Here is a 16,233-nt window from a genome sequence, read left to right as displayed (position 1 = left end):
CAGAAACATTCCAGCAATATGTGTGACCACTATCATGCTGGGGACCTGGGAGATCAGTTGGAAAAGGCTGGTGCTGTGCTTAGAGTAACACGTAAATTTTGAAGGAAAAACCCTCTTTATTAGGTTATACATACTTTCTAGAACCAATCAGACTCAAAGAGCAAATGCCCTTTATATGGCAGATTTTGCTAATAAGGAGAGAAATACAACAAAGGTGTATGACTCGCTAGGTTTACCCTCAAAGGATTTATAATCTAGTAGGCAAATGTACCTATTCAACTACTCTATATTAGAATGCTGGCGCTAAATGCAACAAAGCTGCTTATTTAAATGCATATATTGAACATTTGCTCTGTGATTGTCGTACATGGTATTTGAAGCCCTTCATTGCTCAGTTAATCCCCCGGCAACAGTAAGATGCATGTAAAATACAGACGAGGATGCTGAGACTTAGGTGGGAACTTATCAGAGCTGGGACTGGACCCCTGGCCAATGTGACCCCCATGCTTGCACTCCTAACCCTTCTTTCTAGGAGAAGAGGATGCTATTGGTTATTCTGCTTATTACAAAGAATAATACATGTGCACTTATGAAAAGACTCTTGGTGATCTGGCCTTCTATTTCCCCTGAGGTCCCTCCAGGCCTTGCACTAGAAGAAGCCGGTTCTGCAGATCATACACATTATGAAGAAAGTTGTCACCAGGAACCAACAGAGGGCAGCAATAGATATACCAATCCTTCTCCTTTATCTGCCACTAGGACCGGCAGGCCCCGGACGATGCAGGAGATGGGTGCAGGGCTTGAAAGCACCAATTTCTTATTACCATTAAAAAAAAAAAAAAAAAAAGATTTCACCATGGAGGAGGCTAAAAATGTCCCCAGCAGGGATCAAAGTTAGCTTAGAAAATGTCTCTCTTAATAAAGGGAACTAAAGAGATAAGGGATGTGGCACTCCTTCTCCAAGACATGTGACGTCGTGGATGGTAAACATGCCCACAAGCTTTTAGCCCAAACCCCAAAGGGTGCTCGCTCTCCCATGGGCTCCTTGCAGATGAGTCAGATGTAGAAATGCGAAGGATCCATGCCGGGTGTGCATGCACTGTGGCGACAGGGTCCTGAAGGCCGGCCTGCAGCTGTGGAGCGGCCGCCCAGCACCGGCAGGGATGCCTGTGTTGGCAGTGAGGGCTGCACAGGGACAACGGCCGGGCCATCGGGGGCTGAGGATGGCTCGACTGTGACTGGCACCTAGCGACCGAGCGCTCATTGCTTGTGACAGCATGTCACTCCTGCACTTGTCTGAGAGGCAAGGAAGACTTCTCAAAGCAACTGAAAGCACTCCTTCCGTAGGAGAAGAGAGAGGGGAAACAAAATGTGTGGCTTGATGCTGAGAATTGGCCTGCAAAAAATAGAATGGTAACCAAAAATCGCTGGGGCATTTATAAACGAGCGTCTGGTCCCTACATGCTGACCAAAAGGCCTGTGGGAACATGGGGTCCCGGCGAGGGCCACGGTTATATTAGGTAAAACCTATCAAATTGCCACTATTTAACGAGTTTTGACCTACAAAGAATGGCAATCTCATATGGCTTAGCCAATTAAAATAACAAACAGTAATAGTAATTGCAAGCAGCTTTTATTAAGCAGGTTACTTAGTGCTAGGAACAAATCCCAAGTGCATGCCACATGTGAACTCATTCGGCTCTCACAATATGTCAGTGAGGAGGTCAGTTCTCAGATTGTATCCAGTCTACACAGGAGGGTCCAAAGGACCAGAAAGGCTGAGTAACTTGCGCTAAGTCACACAGCCAAGAGGTAGCAAAACGCAATTGGAACCCAGCTACTAAGTGAAGAGCCTCAGGGACAAGGACATGGTTGACTGGAGAGGGTTTCTTCAGGGAAGATGGGCCCTAGGGGAGCAACCTTACCATCTGTGATTTTCCTTCCCAGGTCAGTCAGTACACATTTGCCATGTGCAGTTATCGGGAGAAAAAAGCGGAGCCTCAGGAACTTCTACAACTGGATGGCTACACTGTGGACTACACGGACCCCCAGCCAGGTACCCACCCACCCTCTAGGCTATGAATCCCCGGAACTCTCCCCTGACACAAATCACAGGTCAACTAATATTTCCTGGGCACTACCTCCATGCTAGGCACTAAGCCGAGTGACTAGGTTTCACAGGTGACCAGGATGGCCACAGTCCCTGGTCTTACGGTTTCCATCCTGGTTCAGGGAATGCCATCCCAATCAAGGGCTTTGGTTTGACTCAAGGGATTCTCATAAAACCAAAAAGAAAACGTAGTACATTTTTCTTTTATCTAGCTGTGCCCACATCAAATAGGTACCCCACCTAGAATGCTAAAAAAGAAATTACTGAAAGAGGAGTTTTATATGTTCACTCAGGACCGTGTGCACGTGTCTATGTTAGCATGTGTGGTTTTTCACCAGGGATGTGTGGGCTTGGCAGGTATTGTGTTTCCATGGCTAAGAGAGCCTGTCCTGTACATCCGGATCTGCTAACTACAAGTCAAGTTTAGCTGATGGCACTTGAAAAGAAAGCTCTCCCTAAATGTCTTCTTTCCTAAGAAGACACCAATCCCCAAGCATAGACATCCAAGCTCCTAAGCCTTATGTAACTAAAAGAACCACACAAATGGTAGTATTTCTCATAAGTTCTACATCCTGCCCCCTCACACCTCTCCCCCCCCACCCATTTTATCTTTTTCCCAGGGAAAAAAAATGAATAAAAATCAGCCTCAAAGAACCTTCAAAATGGGGGGGGGGTGCGAAATCATTTCAGCATATTAATGAACAACAAGCACCAACAGCCCTCTCCCAGAGAAGTTTATTTTTATGCCAAATCTGCACAAGGGAAGCATTTCCAACCATACTGCATTATTTGGCCCAAAACCTTTTTTTCTACTCCCATATTGCTCTTCCACATGCAACAAAATACACATAAAAGAAAAACAGAGTTTGAGAAAAGATGGAATGTTAACCTGAAAAGGTGTGGCAGGGAAGGCCTTGGGCCCAGGCCGCTTAGGAAAATGAGTACCTTCAGAGCCCCAACCCTGAGTGATTTGGACCAGCCCCCGCCTCTCCCCTTGGTAATTTGCTTCCAGCCAGAGCATGATACAGAGCTGACCATATAAAGCAAGAATTAAAGGCTCTGCCTAAAAATCTTTCATACTGAATAGAGCCTATGAGTTCGAAACAATTTCATGCAACATCTCATTGAAAAGATGTGGCTCCTGCATTAAGAAACCAGCCCTCATGGGTTCCTGCAATAGTCTACATTCTTCTCAAACCACTGGGTTCCCTTCAGAAAAATAGATTCCAACTTTCCAAAGACCTGCATTTTAGAATGGGAGACAAAAGGGCCCACATGAGAAGGAAATGCCATAGCATCTTCTGACAGTAATTCCTTCTAAGCCATTTTCCAGCTCCTTTCCCCTACACAGTTGCATTTGGATTTGACCACAATCCCACCAAGGAGGCAGGACCGGGATTATCTTCCCGTTTTGGAAAGAAAGAAAAAAGAGCTGGAACTCAGGGTCTAGCCCACGTCATTCTTTGGCACTTGCCGTAAAGCATAACTACGTGTGCCGCTAGAGCAAAGCTGGAATTGTTATTTTATCATGGGAAAGCAGAATTCTCTTCCCACAATGGGGAGGGCAGGAGTGGAGAGAAAGCTGTTCTACATACATGCAAAAGTTAACTGTGTACATATACTATAAAATCCTCTCTTCTTTGTTCCACATCGATCCCATGGGATATAATTTATAAATTCCTTTACCAAAGATGTAAATGGAAAGTAAGTTGATTATGTTCTTGAGAATAATAAGCAGCTTCTTTTCTGCTCTTCCATGTGCCAAGTCCTATTTATTTCCTAATGTTTGATTGAAAATGGAGATTTAAATACCCCCAATTGTCATGAGAAGTCTAACTCAGACTTTCTGAAGGAGTGCTTTAACTCCTGGGCCCCACTCCTAACCTATGAGCCAGAAGGGAGGAGGGCAGAATCCTCATATTTAAGTAAGGACTGTCGAGGATTCCTGTGCACAGTCAAGTCGGCCAGCCAGAGATGGAAGTCATGCACAATTTAGCCACTGTCCTCAGAGATTGGAAAAATCTCCTCAACCTCTCCCTGACAGGTGAGCGTGCACGGGGGTGCGGGGGACTTCCGAGTCCCTCCTGATTCCCCCGCTCTTGGCTTTCTGCAGGTCGTCAGTGGAACCAACAGGTGGAAATTGTTCCCGGGGTAGGTAGCCTTGCAGGCATGTGCGTTCTTGCCTCCGTAGCGGCCTTGGGTCGAAATGGGCACCCCGACACAAGCCTGTGAGCCAAATTAGCCCTACCTGTTTAGAATCTTTGAAATATTAATTTGGGGAATCTGTAAATAATTGTATGTGAATTTTCCATCCAGGCTACTCATTTTAAGCTAAAAATGAAAATGCTTCACTTTCAGTTTCCCTGGGTAAGGTTGGGGAGAGTATACAGTAATCTCTCAAGTCCTATTAGACTAAGTCATTCAGTCTAAATAAAAGGATATTCAGAATAATCCAACGGCACAATTTAAACAACTGCATTAAACCTTAGACAGTGTTCCCATCATAAATAGACTGTGTCCATCCAGCAGTTTGCTGGAACAGCAGTGCCCCCGCCCCAGCCCCACAAGGAGCCAGCCACCATTCCCCGCCTGGTCTGCCTCTGTCCTTTTGCAGACCCGTCGCCTTGTGCTTGACAGGTCGGTACCTGTGGGGCTGCGCTCCACGTCCTCCATGAAGAGCCCTCGCCCTGTCACACATCACTGTCTACAGATCCAGTCCCCAGGAATCGCTGCCCTGTGGAAACCTCTGTTGCCTCGGAGCATGTGCCGATGTTCACTTGGCTTTCTCCTCCCCTGGTTTTCTCTGCTCCCTCCTTGCTTTCACTGGTGTGCCCTTGGTCTCCCATGCTGTCTGAAATAGCTCTGTTGCTCTCCGCAGCTGTCATTTCCCCAGCTTCTGCCACTTTCGATATTTCTCCTTGTGCTCCACTCACACCACAGTTAGGCTTCATTCTGTTGTTAACAGGTAATTCTCAGAGCGCTTTCACCGTGCGCCAGGCCATACTCCTCAGCTTTGCAACCAAACAGCACAAGGGGTCCAGTTGTCAGCTCTGGAGCCCGACAGTGGGGCTATAAGCCCAGCTCTGATGCTTACAGACCAGCTTTGTGTGCATCGGCTAGTCATAGCCTTCTCTGTGATTGTTTCCTCATTTATAAAGTGGGAATAATAGTACTTACTTCATAGTGCTGTTGGGAGGATCAAATAACAATCTGAAAATTGCTTAGTATCTTTCTACCTCTACCTCTCCACTCTCCAGAACACTCCCATGAACTATGTTCTGACTGTAGCTCCGGAAACACAGCATCCCCACCCCCAGCTGTGGGGAGTGGGCAGGGGGGCGTCACCTCCAGTGATGGTGAGCCTGGCATTCACTGACAGTATCGATGTGGCTTGTCCCAAAAGTTACCATGAGGCTAGGCTGCAGAAGGTCTGTTAACTCACTCTTCCTTTAAGCTCCTTCATGTTCACTTTTCAGGGCTTAGAGCCTTCCCTTAAAGCTCTTCTTCCTTTCCCTTCCAGATTTGCCTTTTTCTCGTGCCGCCCGTCCATCTCATCAGGTTTTCCCTGCTTGCTAACTGTACATCATCCTATCCAAACCACACATTTAAAAACCCTCCATAAGGAATTAGGCAAAATACTCTCTCATAATCCTAACTACCAAAAAGCTTTTGTTAAAAATGCCTTAGCACTGAACCCTCCACGTGAAGAAGTAGCTGTTGATTGTTCTAGAGTCCCTGGCAACTCTAAGTGCAGAATTCCCAACACACACCTACTCAATGGAATAGACACCTGAATTAATATTATCAGCACCATGGAGAAGTCTTAGTGTCACCAGAAATCTTCCGGTGCCAAATGTCAAGCAGGCTAGTAACAGGGCATTGTTGGAAATTTGGGGGTGCTATTCACTCTGCTCATTCTCCTCTCAGTATTAAACTGATAATTGGGAGGAGGAGGAGGAACCTGATGAAGATAGGAAGCCTTATTTCCAGCCAGAGAGTACCCAGTGACCCTAAAATGCAATCTTTTAGAATATGTTGACAGACACAATGTCACTTTGGCCTGAGCCCAAAAAGGCTTTCACCTACCTCTCTCCAAATTTTAACCTTGAGAGCTGCCTGTGGAAAAAAGACAGGTCTGTAGAGCACTCATTTATTCAACAAGTATCTGCTAAACACCTACTATATACCATGCACTGTTCTAGGTTCTAGGGATACAGCAGTGAACAAATCAGACAAAAACTCCCTGTCCTTATGAAGTTAAGTAAATTATATAGCTTGTTAGAAGGTGATAAGCAAGATAAGAGGGATGGTGGCTGAAGAGTAAAGATCAGGGAGGGACTCAACAAGATGCAATGTTTGAGCAAGGATATGAGGGAGGTGATGATGCAAATCATGCAGGTATCTGGAGGAAGCGTATTCTAGGCACAGGAAACAAGTGCAAAAGTCTCAAGATGAGAACATACCTGAATTGTTCAAGAAACAGCCAGAGATTAGTGTGGCTACTGAGAAGTATGTGCATCTATGCATTAAGGAGAGAGTAGGAGGAGACAAGAGTAGAAGTAGTGGTGGGTCGATCCAGGGGGCCTTGCGGGTCTTGTCAGAACCTAGACTTTTCCTCTGAGTGAAATGAGGAATGACTGGCAGGTTTTGAGAAGAGGAGTGACATGACTTGACTCTTGCTAAACTGATTACTTTGGCTGCCATTGAGAATTGACTATAGAGAATGAGGATGAGGCAGGGCGGATCAGATAGGAGACCATTAAAATAGTCCAGGTGAGAGATGAGCATGACTAGATTCAGGAAGCACTGGAGGTGGAAGACTTCTGGTAGAATGTTCTCAGAATTCCACTGGAAGTGGGTAGTGAGAGAAAGTGAGGAGTCCAAAAGGACCCCAAGGTTGAGGGCTTGAGCAGCTAGAGGGACAAGCTCAGTTTTACTGAGTTGGAGAGAGTTTGGGAGAAAGACCAGGAGTTCAGTGTCAGATATGATGAGCTTGGTGTGTCTATCAGATACCAATGTGAAGAAGTCAAGAACACCATTCAATGTACAGGTCTGCAGTTCACAGGATGGTGTCAAGGTTAGAGATAGAAATGTAGGGACTAGAAGCAGATTCATGGCTTTTAAGACTGGATGGCCTCACTGGGGAAGAGAAGAGGTCCAGGGACACACCAGGATGCTACAACATTTAACAGGAGGAGGAAGAGAAGCCAGCAAACAAGACTGACAAGTAGCCTCCAGGGAGGAAGGAGGAAACTGGGTAACCTGGAACCAAGTGAAGAAAGTGTTTCAAAGAGAATCAAGTGTCAAATGCTGCTGATAGGTCCAGGGATTGAATAAAATGTAGACTCTGAATGACCTTTGGATTCAGCATTGTGGAAGTCATTGATGACCTTGACAGTTTCCATGGGGCAGCAGCCTGATGGAAGAAGCTTTAGGATAGACTAGGAGGAGAGAGACTTTTGTTACTGTTAAGTGTGGTCCTTAGACCAGCACCATCTGCATCCTCTGGGAACTTGTTAGAAATGCAGGTTCTCAGGCTTCTACCCCGGACCTACCAAGGCAGAAGCTGCATTCCAACAAGATGCCCCTGGGATTCACAGGGGCACTAAAATTTTAAGAAGCCCTGGTAGAGTTTCCCCTTAAATTTTAAAGAGAATAGCAATAGGACCATAGCTGAAGGGAGAGGTAGGGTCAAGTGATGTTTTTGTTGTTGTTGTTGTTGGTGGTGGTGGTTTGTTTTTTAAAGATGAAGAAAAATAATAGTGTGCTTATGGGTAGATATCTACCCAACCAGCCTACTTGACACTCCTGTCCCCAGTCAGACAAAGACAAAGACAAGAGCCAGTCTCAGAACGTCTGTTTAACATTATGGCTTCACTCTGTGGCCAAGGGGGTATCAGACTTCCCCTCCTAGAGTCAGATAAATTGCTTTTCCACTCTCTGGCCCAAGGAAAAGCAGCAGAAATGGCCTTTCTCAGGGCTTGGTTCCTCTGAGAACATGGCAGCTCAGCTTAGGAGTGTTTATTCACTTGTATTGCAGGTTTAGAGGGTGGCCGAGCCTTCTTCAATGCAGTCAAAGAAGGAGACACCGTGATATTTGCAAGTGATGACGAGCAAGATCGCATCTTGTGGGTCCAAGCCATGTATCGGGCCACTGGGCAGTCACACAAGCCTGTGCCCCCAACCCAAGTCCAGAAGCTCAACGCTAAGGGAGGGAACGTGCCTCAGCTGGACGCCCCCATCTCCCAATTTTGTAAGTAAATATGCCATTTGTTAAAAATAGCTCTGTAGAGGAGAATAAATTTTCCAAAGTTGAATTAGAAACATCTAGTTGCTTTTGTGTTAAGGATTCATAAAACATGTTTGCTAGAAAAAAAAAAAGATGAATTCAGGGTGGGGTGGGGGGGAGTTGGGACAAAAATGTTAGATGAAAGTAATTTTAAAGTGCAATACTTGACATTTCCCCCCAAGGACTAAACAGAGGAAAATATATTTTAGGTGGATTTTTATCTCTTTGTTTTGGTGAGAGTTTGGAATTCACAGTCAAACTTGTATTTGTTTGAGTCCTTCAAATATAGTAGGTTATGTATGTCCTTGACTCATTTCTTCCTATTAAAAGTAATTTTAAAATAGGGCTTGATTCAAAATAAATTTAAATCTGCGACTTAGAAACATTTAAAAATAAATGATGACATTATCACATGCAGTGGAAAAAAAACAAAAAAACAAAAAAAATGGTGCCTAAAATCCCATTCTGAGCAAATATACCAGGACCCAAAAATGAAACTATCTCTTTAAACTGCTCTGGTTCATTTTCCATCTTCTTCTCCTGTTACCTCTACATCCATTTTAATTTCTTGCCCCTTTGCCATGACTTTTTGCTATCTGGGATAGTTTTTTTTTTTCTCCCAACACTGCTGATACATAAGGCAAGGTGAAATCCAGCATACGCTTGGAGACGGTTATTAAAGCAAAGGAAATGGAAACATAACAGCACCAAATAAAGTAATTCATTTTAGTTACAAATGTTAACCCTAACTAGAGACTTCTCTCTTACCCTAAATATCAGATCAGTTAGGGTCACTCAGGTACAAGTCATTTTTAGCAATCATCATGATGATTCCTTACTTGAGTGTGGGCCCCCCTTGGTCTGGTTCACAGAGACAACTGTCTAGGTGATGAGACATACAGATGAGGAAGACAGACAAGATCCCTGTGTTCAGGATACAACCATCCCTGTGGGGGTATCTAGCCAGCACACAAATCAAAAAACAAATAAGATCATTGTAGACGTTGGAAACTATGAAGAATGTAATGCAGTGGTGACTGGGTGGAGAGGCATGATCTGAACTGAAGCCCAAACGATAGGAAGTCAGCTCCACATGTACCTTAGAAAAGAGAACTGTACCAGACGGGAAAGCAAGTACAAAAGCCCAGGAAGGAAACTTGACCTTTACCCCAGCACTTCTACATGGTCTCTCCTTGTCGCTCCTAAACAAAATGTGTATGATTCAAATGATTTTGCAGCAACACAACTAAATAGAGGTGAATTCTCTCTCCAATGGATTCCATTGCCATGTCCCTTTCTAACAAGACTATGTTCTTAAAACTTGTGACTCCCTTGCTTATGGGAAAACAATTCTTTTTGGAGGAGAAATACTCTCCATCGGGTGCTCCCAGAAATTCCTGTCCAGTACCGATGGTTTCTTAAAGGAAGGTACATTCCCCGTGGAACATTTGTGGATAATCACACAATCACCATGGGCTTCTATGCAGAAAACCCTAAAAGAAGGAGGAGGAGGTTGAGGAAGGACTTTGGGTTAAGGGACAGCCCTCCTGACCATAGCCACCACCAGCTTCCCCACACTCTTCTTGCTTTCTCTAACATTTGGGAAACTTAGGTTTACTTGAGAGCAATAAAGAGAGAAGGCAACATCTCTTTGCACTGGTTTAGTCATGAGTTGAGATAAAGCATACCCCAATATTTATTAAGTTTGTTTTAAAAACCACTCTGTGGTAAAATGCATCCCTTCACCTTGCCTGAGAGGCTCCATTTTAATAAATTTAGAAACAACACATCCTATGAAATTATCTGTATGTCAGTGGGGAGAAATTCCAAATTATAATCACCATCCAAATCAACCTCATAGAACACGTATCTCAAGTGGTATTTGGAAAATACTGGTTTTATTTCCAAAGAATCTCAATTTCTTCTGAAGCCATTCCACCTTACCTTCAGTGTTTCTGTTCTGTCATCTGCCCAGATCAAGAAATTACTGCTTCCTTTGTGATTAGCCTCACTTCTTCCTCACTAGCATAGGAGAGAAGAAGGAATTCAGGAGTAAAAGTAAATGGAAACCAAACACTTATTTAAAAAAAGAAGACCACTGAAGGCGGTTGTAAGGAGCGGATGGGTCTCCTTATAGAAATACACAGGGGCTCTGGATTAGATTTTCCTCTGTGGATAGGACTCATTCAGCAATGAAATTAGAATGCTGAACACAAGGCAGCAGGAAGATTTGAGTGCACATCAGCTCGATGTATTTTGCCACCCTAGTTGACATAGGGAACTTGTATTAAATGGGGCATCCAAAGCAGAATTCCAAGGGTTAGAATTTGGGGGGGTGGATAATATCATCCCTAGAGAGCATGGGAGGGAGACTGAGGGATGAGTGAGAAAGTAAGCTAATTCATGCCTCTGAAATTTGTCAGTACCTTGTGGTGGAACCACCTTCTCTCTTGTCTCCTTAATCACTGCTGAAGAACAAGATTTCTCCAAAGAGTGTGAGGCCCTACCACACCTACCAGGTTTTACAAGCAAAAAGCTATCACTTTCGTCCGTGCAGACTGTGCACTTCATTAGTCACTTTTCACGCACACAAAAATGTGAATGGTGCCTATTGAGTTGTGTCGTGCCCGATCTGCTTCAACTGTACACCATTGACCCTGTAATAAATGACAGTCCTTACCCGGAGCTTCAATCCAATAATGTTGAACCCAGTGATTCCATAGTTACTTCACTACTCCTGAAACAGAGGCTCAATACCACTCCAGATTCTGTCTATTGCTAGTTTAGGCTCTTAATAAAAACTGCAACCAGAGTACCAGCAAATGAGCCTTCTGTTCCCATAATTTAGCAGAGGATTCCAGTCAGAATTTTAACCAACCTAGCCTTCTGCACCTGATCATTTGGAGTTAGGTGTATATAAAACCAATGGTAAAGATCAAAAAAGGAAAAAGGAGCTCTGCATTCCCTGGGGTCACTGAGTTAGTGATGCATTACAACCAAAAACTGGCTGGGGGTTTGAGAGTATATCCTAATTTTTACTGGAATCTGTTACAGAATAGTGGTTATGTCACAATTACTTTACAGCTGCATTTAATTTGTTAAATTCAAACCATCCCTATTAAACAGATCAGGCCTCATTTGTGGGTAGCAGTCAAACTCACAGGGTTGATTCATACTTAGAGTTACCACCTTATCCAGATTTGCCTGCGAATTCCCTGGTTTTAGCACTGAAAGTTCTGTGTCTCCAGGAATTCCTTGGTCCTAGGCAAACTGGGAGAGGTTGGTCACCTGGCACAACAAAGCAAGGTTCTAGGGAAATGAAAAACAATCACAACATAGTAATAAACAGCAAACTTTGATCCTTCACTGATAGCTGCTTCTCAGCCTATATTGTCACATCATAAACATTCAGTCATGTGTTCTATAACACAAAGAGTAAACACAATCAAGTATTGCATTTTAAAAAGGTTTCCTTGACTTCTACAAGGTAAGGGTCATTGTTAAATACCTAGTCCTGTGCACATTTCATCAAATCCTGGTTTCCAATATTTGTTCGAAGTCTTTGCCATTCTTGCAAGTGAATGATTTTTAAGAACAACATTTCAGTGAGTTACCTTTTGTAATCACCTTATTAGTCTTAGTTGGCAAAGGGAAGCTACAGAAAAATGGGAGAGGTTTTTCAGGTAGAGAAAAATAAACACTCCAGTCTTGTCATGTCGCTGTCTGCTTAAGGGGAAACTTGAGAATGGAACATTTTGCAGTTTGGGAAGCTCGGGAGTAATTACGAGTTTATTTGGGTCTTTCTAAATTCAGTTTGACAGACTCCTGGGTGCAGTTTTTATTTTTTGCAATTTTTAAAATGAAAAGACACGTCTAAGAAAGAGTGGAGTGGAGTATTTATATGGAATTGTAAAAACCGAAAAAATAGATCCTGCTATTCATTAGTTTGTATGTGACTCTACAATGATTTGGGGAGGGTTCCACCAAACTTTAAAACTTTTTTGTTCTTTTATGTTTTTTTTTTTTGGTGTGTGTTGTTGATTTAATTTTTCCCCTTTTATTTTGGTTTAAACTTGAAAAAATTAAGTCAGTGGCTAGCTGTACAACGTTTTTAAACAAATATTTGCAATTTTCCAGTTTTTAAGGCCAATGTTGCTCACCTTGGAAACTGTGTTCAAATCTGTTGTTGAGTGCTGCCACAATTTATTATGCCAAGTGGCCTCTCATTGAGACACCAGATTCCTGTCCAGTCTGTGTTAGAGGAACAGTGAAAACCAGTACCTCCATTCTCATTCGGAGTGGGGGAAGGGAGCATTTTAAGTTTTGCTCTTTGGTCAATGATTACTTGATATATCACTTGCGATGAGTCTCCTTTTAATGTCTGTTTCTCAACTAATAACTGTTAATCACATCATACATCCCTAAAGTCGGATGTTTTTGAGAATTGTTCTATTTTTACTACCACCCAAACAGTCTTCAGCAGTTAGTGGGGTCTTGGTTACTGTTGGTTTGGGAGGGGGGGGCGGTTGATTTTGGTTTTTGTTTTATTTTGTTTCATTTAAGTTTTCTTGTTCGATCTTTGCTCAGACCCAAGAACTTTAGCTGCTAGGTGAGAACTCCTGTCTGCTTTCCTGAGCCTTGTTGCTAGTCTTTATGTTATTCTGGTTTGTTCCTTCTTACCCTGCTAACTTCTAGCTGGACTGAAGGGTAAGTGTTCCCCTATAGTTAGCACAGCTCAGATAATCAGACTAGATTATCTGACACCTGCAATGTGCTTCCTCCCTCTCCTCTTAAATCTCCCTCATGTCTAGACTTTGTAGTAAAACTTTTCATGTTATTTTCCTGACCATAGGTTTGAAATGTAAGCTTCCATAATGAAACTAGGATGCATGTGATGTGTGCATAATTGCCTCCTCTCCTTGGCTTTCATATTGGCATCAAATGATCCTCTGAGTAAAGCCAACCATTAACATCTCCTAATTTTTTTTCATTCTAAGAATATTAATTAGCATCACAACAAAATGGCAAATGATGCCATTGTTTCATGGAATTCACAGCTACCTGACTGCTTAATGCCTGAAAACAGATCATTTTGCACTCTGATAATGTGTTGTTGTTCTTCCTCTTCCATTCCAAAGATGAGAATGGTCAGCTGTACCTGTGGGGTGGTAACCATGGATACCTTAACAAATAGAAAGGTAGGGTAGGACACCCAAAGATGTTAACTGAATAAGATTTCAAGAAACCGCAGAATACAATGAATAAAGTAAATGCATTATTTGAACACTAAAGAGTTCCTTCTACCTGACTTGAGGGTGTGCTCTAAGTAAGACCCAATAGAAGATTAATTTTGAAAGGAGAGCTATAATACGTGGGACCACCACACACAAAAACAGGAAATTAAGGACATGATTGAGTCCATGTAGCTTTTTCACAGAAGCTTCAGATTCACAATCTCACAATACCATGGAGGGTTTGAACCTCTGGTCTTGGATATCTCCCTGCTATTCCCCCAACCATGAAGATAACAATAGCTTTTTTGACGTCATCTGTATTGGTATTAATTTTTCTAAAAATACACCTGTAAGAGAAAAAAGAAACTTTACAACTTAGAAAAACCTTTCTCTTTGCTATTTGAGTTACTAATGAAAGAGAATCTACAATTCCTTCATTCATATAGGGAAAAGCTGTCCACCCAAGGTGTTGAGGGAAGACTTAACCTTAGAAGGAAACAGAAAAATCAGTCAAGAGAGCAGGCAAATATGTACTTGAGTATTCTGAATGCTGATTTAGAAACTGTAGGTCATATCAATCCTCCTGCCCATTTAATAATAGTACTTTCTTCTAATTCTTTCTGTTTCTTTAATTTGCTTTCTTTACCCCTTTCTTTCTTTTTTCTTTTGTTTTGCGTAAATGTACCCCTAGCTAGCAGACAGATTTTTTTCACCACTCCAAGCAGATACTTAATTTAACTTTACTTTACTTTGAATGTCTGATGAGGCATTTTAAAAACTTACCATAGAATGTGAATATAGTGGGAATTTAGGATTTTGCTATACCTTTTTTTTTTTAAAAGAATGAAAGAAAGGATGGGTGAATAGATGACTGAATGAAATCTGTTCTGAGAGAATTTACATATATTTGCACAACAATGCATTGCTATCCTAGTAGATTTCCAAATAGTCTTTTGCCTTTATTCCTTTCTATAGTTTTATCTCATGAGAGTTTTGCTGTATCTTCTTGTATTGTCAACTTGCAGTTGCTACGTTGCAGGAATGCAATATCAAAGAATTAACTCAATGTCAAATTAATTTGCATGACCCCAAACTACACTGTAAATCATTTTCCTTCTCGTTGCAAAAGTAAATGACTTTTTAAAAAAGAAATAGACTCCCAAAATCAGGTCGAAAATTTTCCAAACGCCATGACATGATCTACATAATCCATGTTAAATGAAGGCTCATTTCTTTGTGAACTACTTCAGGCACATTTTAAATGTATTATTCACTCATCAGCTGAGCACACTCATGTCATATAGTGATTTACAATAAGATACGTTATTAATTAGCCAACTACAGAAAGTTTATAATTTTGCTCATGGCACAGGGAACATAAAGACATCATCGAGTACTCTGTAAATTGAAAATGTAATAAATACAGCAGGGAAAATTACAGATCATTTACTTATTCATTTTGAGATCATTGACAAAATTTCTGTTAGGAATTTTATTCAAAGTAACTGTCTTATAAGGAATTATAAAAATTAAATTGAAATAAACATCACATGTTTATCACCTTAGGTGTACTGCCATAGTAGTTTTAAATTCAAGATTTTTGCAAAACGCAATGTGGCCCTTCATAGCTTCCAAGAAGCCATTCTCTCTTGGCCGTGCAAGTAGCTTGACTGAGTCAAGGGGACCATAAAGGAATTAAGTTGTTTCTCAAGGGCAGCAGGCATACGAGGACCAATCTTTTGCTTGCTGTGCAGAGCTCAGGCAGGGCACAACATCCCCTGGTTACTTGATCATGCCAACAAAAACTCTTCTAGAAAAATCCGTAAACCGCCAGCTGCCATCAATCATTGTCATTTCTTTATTTCATGTCTTCTGATGAGGTTGACTACTGTCATTGCTCGTTATTGTCCAAACCATACATTCACTCTTGTACTGTCAAGCAGATATGACAAGCACACATTTTCCATATAAGAAAGATACAAAGTCACCTTTTAATTTGCAGTTTGGGTTCACAATGACTTTTAGAGTCATATTAGCTATTCTTTTGCCTCTAGCATCCATCAGGAGCAACAACAGCCATAACTGTGCTCCACATTTCAGTGATAAAGTGGCACCTCTAGTTTATTATAAAAGGGATTTATTAGAGAAAGGAGCCTCTCTTAGACAATTTATTAACGGTAGAATCATAATTATTTTCAACAGCAGAATTTCTTTTTCCCTAGCCTATGAGAAGTTTCAAAATGTAATATTACAAAAATAAAAAGAGAGATTTGACCTTTTGTCCTCATTCCCTCAGCTGTTAGAATAATAGGAAAATCTCAATAAAATGAACATTTGAAAGCTGTATTAGTCCCACCAAGAAAATTACATTTGTCTGGTAGACCTTATTGTAAACTTATCTAAAACATTTTATATCTGAAACAAGATCACATAAATATGCTCGTTATTAAAACAAGAGATCATGAAAAATATTATATGTTTCCCATTGTAAGGAAGAAAAAGGAAACAAATATCACACATGAAATAAACCCAAACATCATGATGAGTTAAAGAACAACATAACTAGTAGGGCCATCAATTAGTGACGTCACTTGAATTTG

The 16,233-nt window shown here is 41.8% G+C and overlaps 1 protein-coding gene across 1 annotated transcript in view; it reads left to right on the top strand.

Annotated features, from left to right (window-relative positions):
- The window catches only part of CADPS (calcium dependent secretion activator), a 476,365-nt gene that overhangs the window by 317,575 nt on the left and 142,557 nt on the right, over positions 1-16,233 (top strand). Inside the window, exons 10-12 of the mRNA XM_035728423.1 lie at positions 1,948-2,056; positions 8,151-8,363; positions 13,095-13,106. Coding sequence (XP_035584316.1) covers positions 1,948-2,056; positions 8,151-8,363; positions 13,095-13,106 — 334 coding nt within the window. The remainder of the gene's footprint in view (positions 1-1,947; positions 2,057-8,150; positions 8,364-13,094; positions 13,107-16,233) is intronic.

Source organism: Zalophus californianus, chromosome 1 (genome assembly GCF_009762305.2).
Source record: "Zalophus californianus isolate mZalCal1 chromosome 1, mZalCal1.pri.v2, whole genome shotgun sequence".
NCBI classification, from domain to species: Eukaryota; Metazoa; Chordata; class Mammalia; order Carnivora; family Otariidae; genus Zalophus; species Zalophus californianus.
The sequence above is the reverse complement of the archived record's forward strand: the minus strand, read 5'-3'. Positions and strand labels throughout refer to the sequence as shown.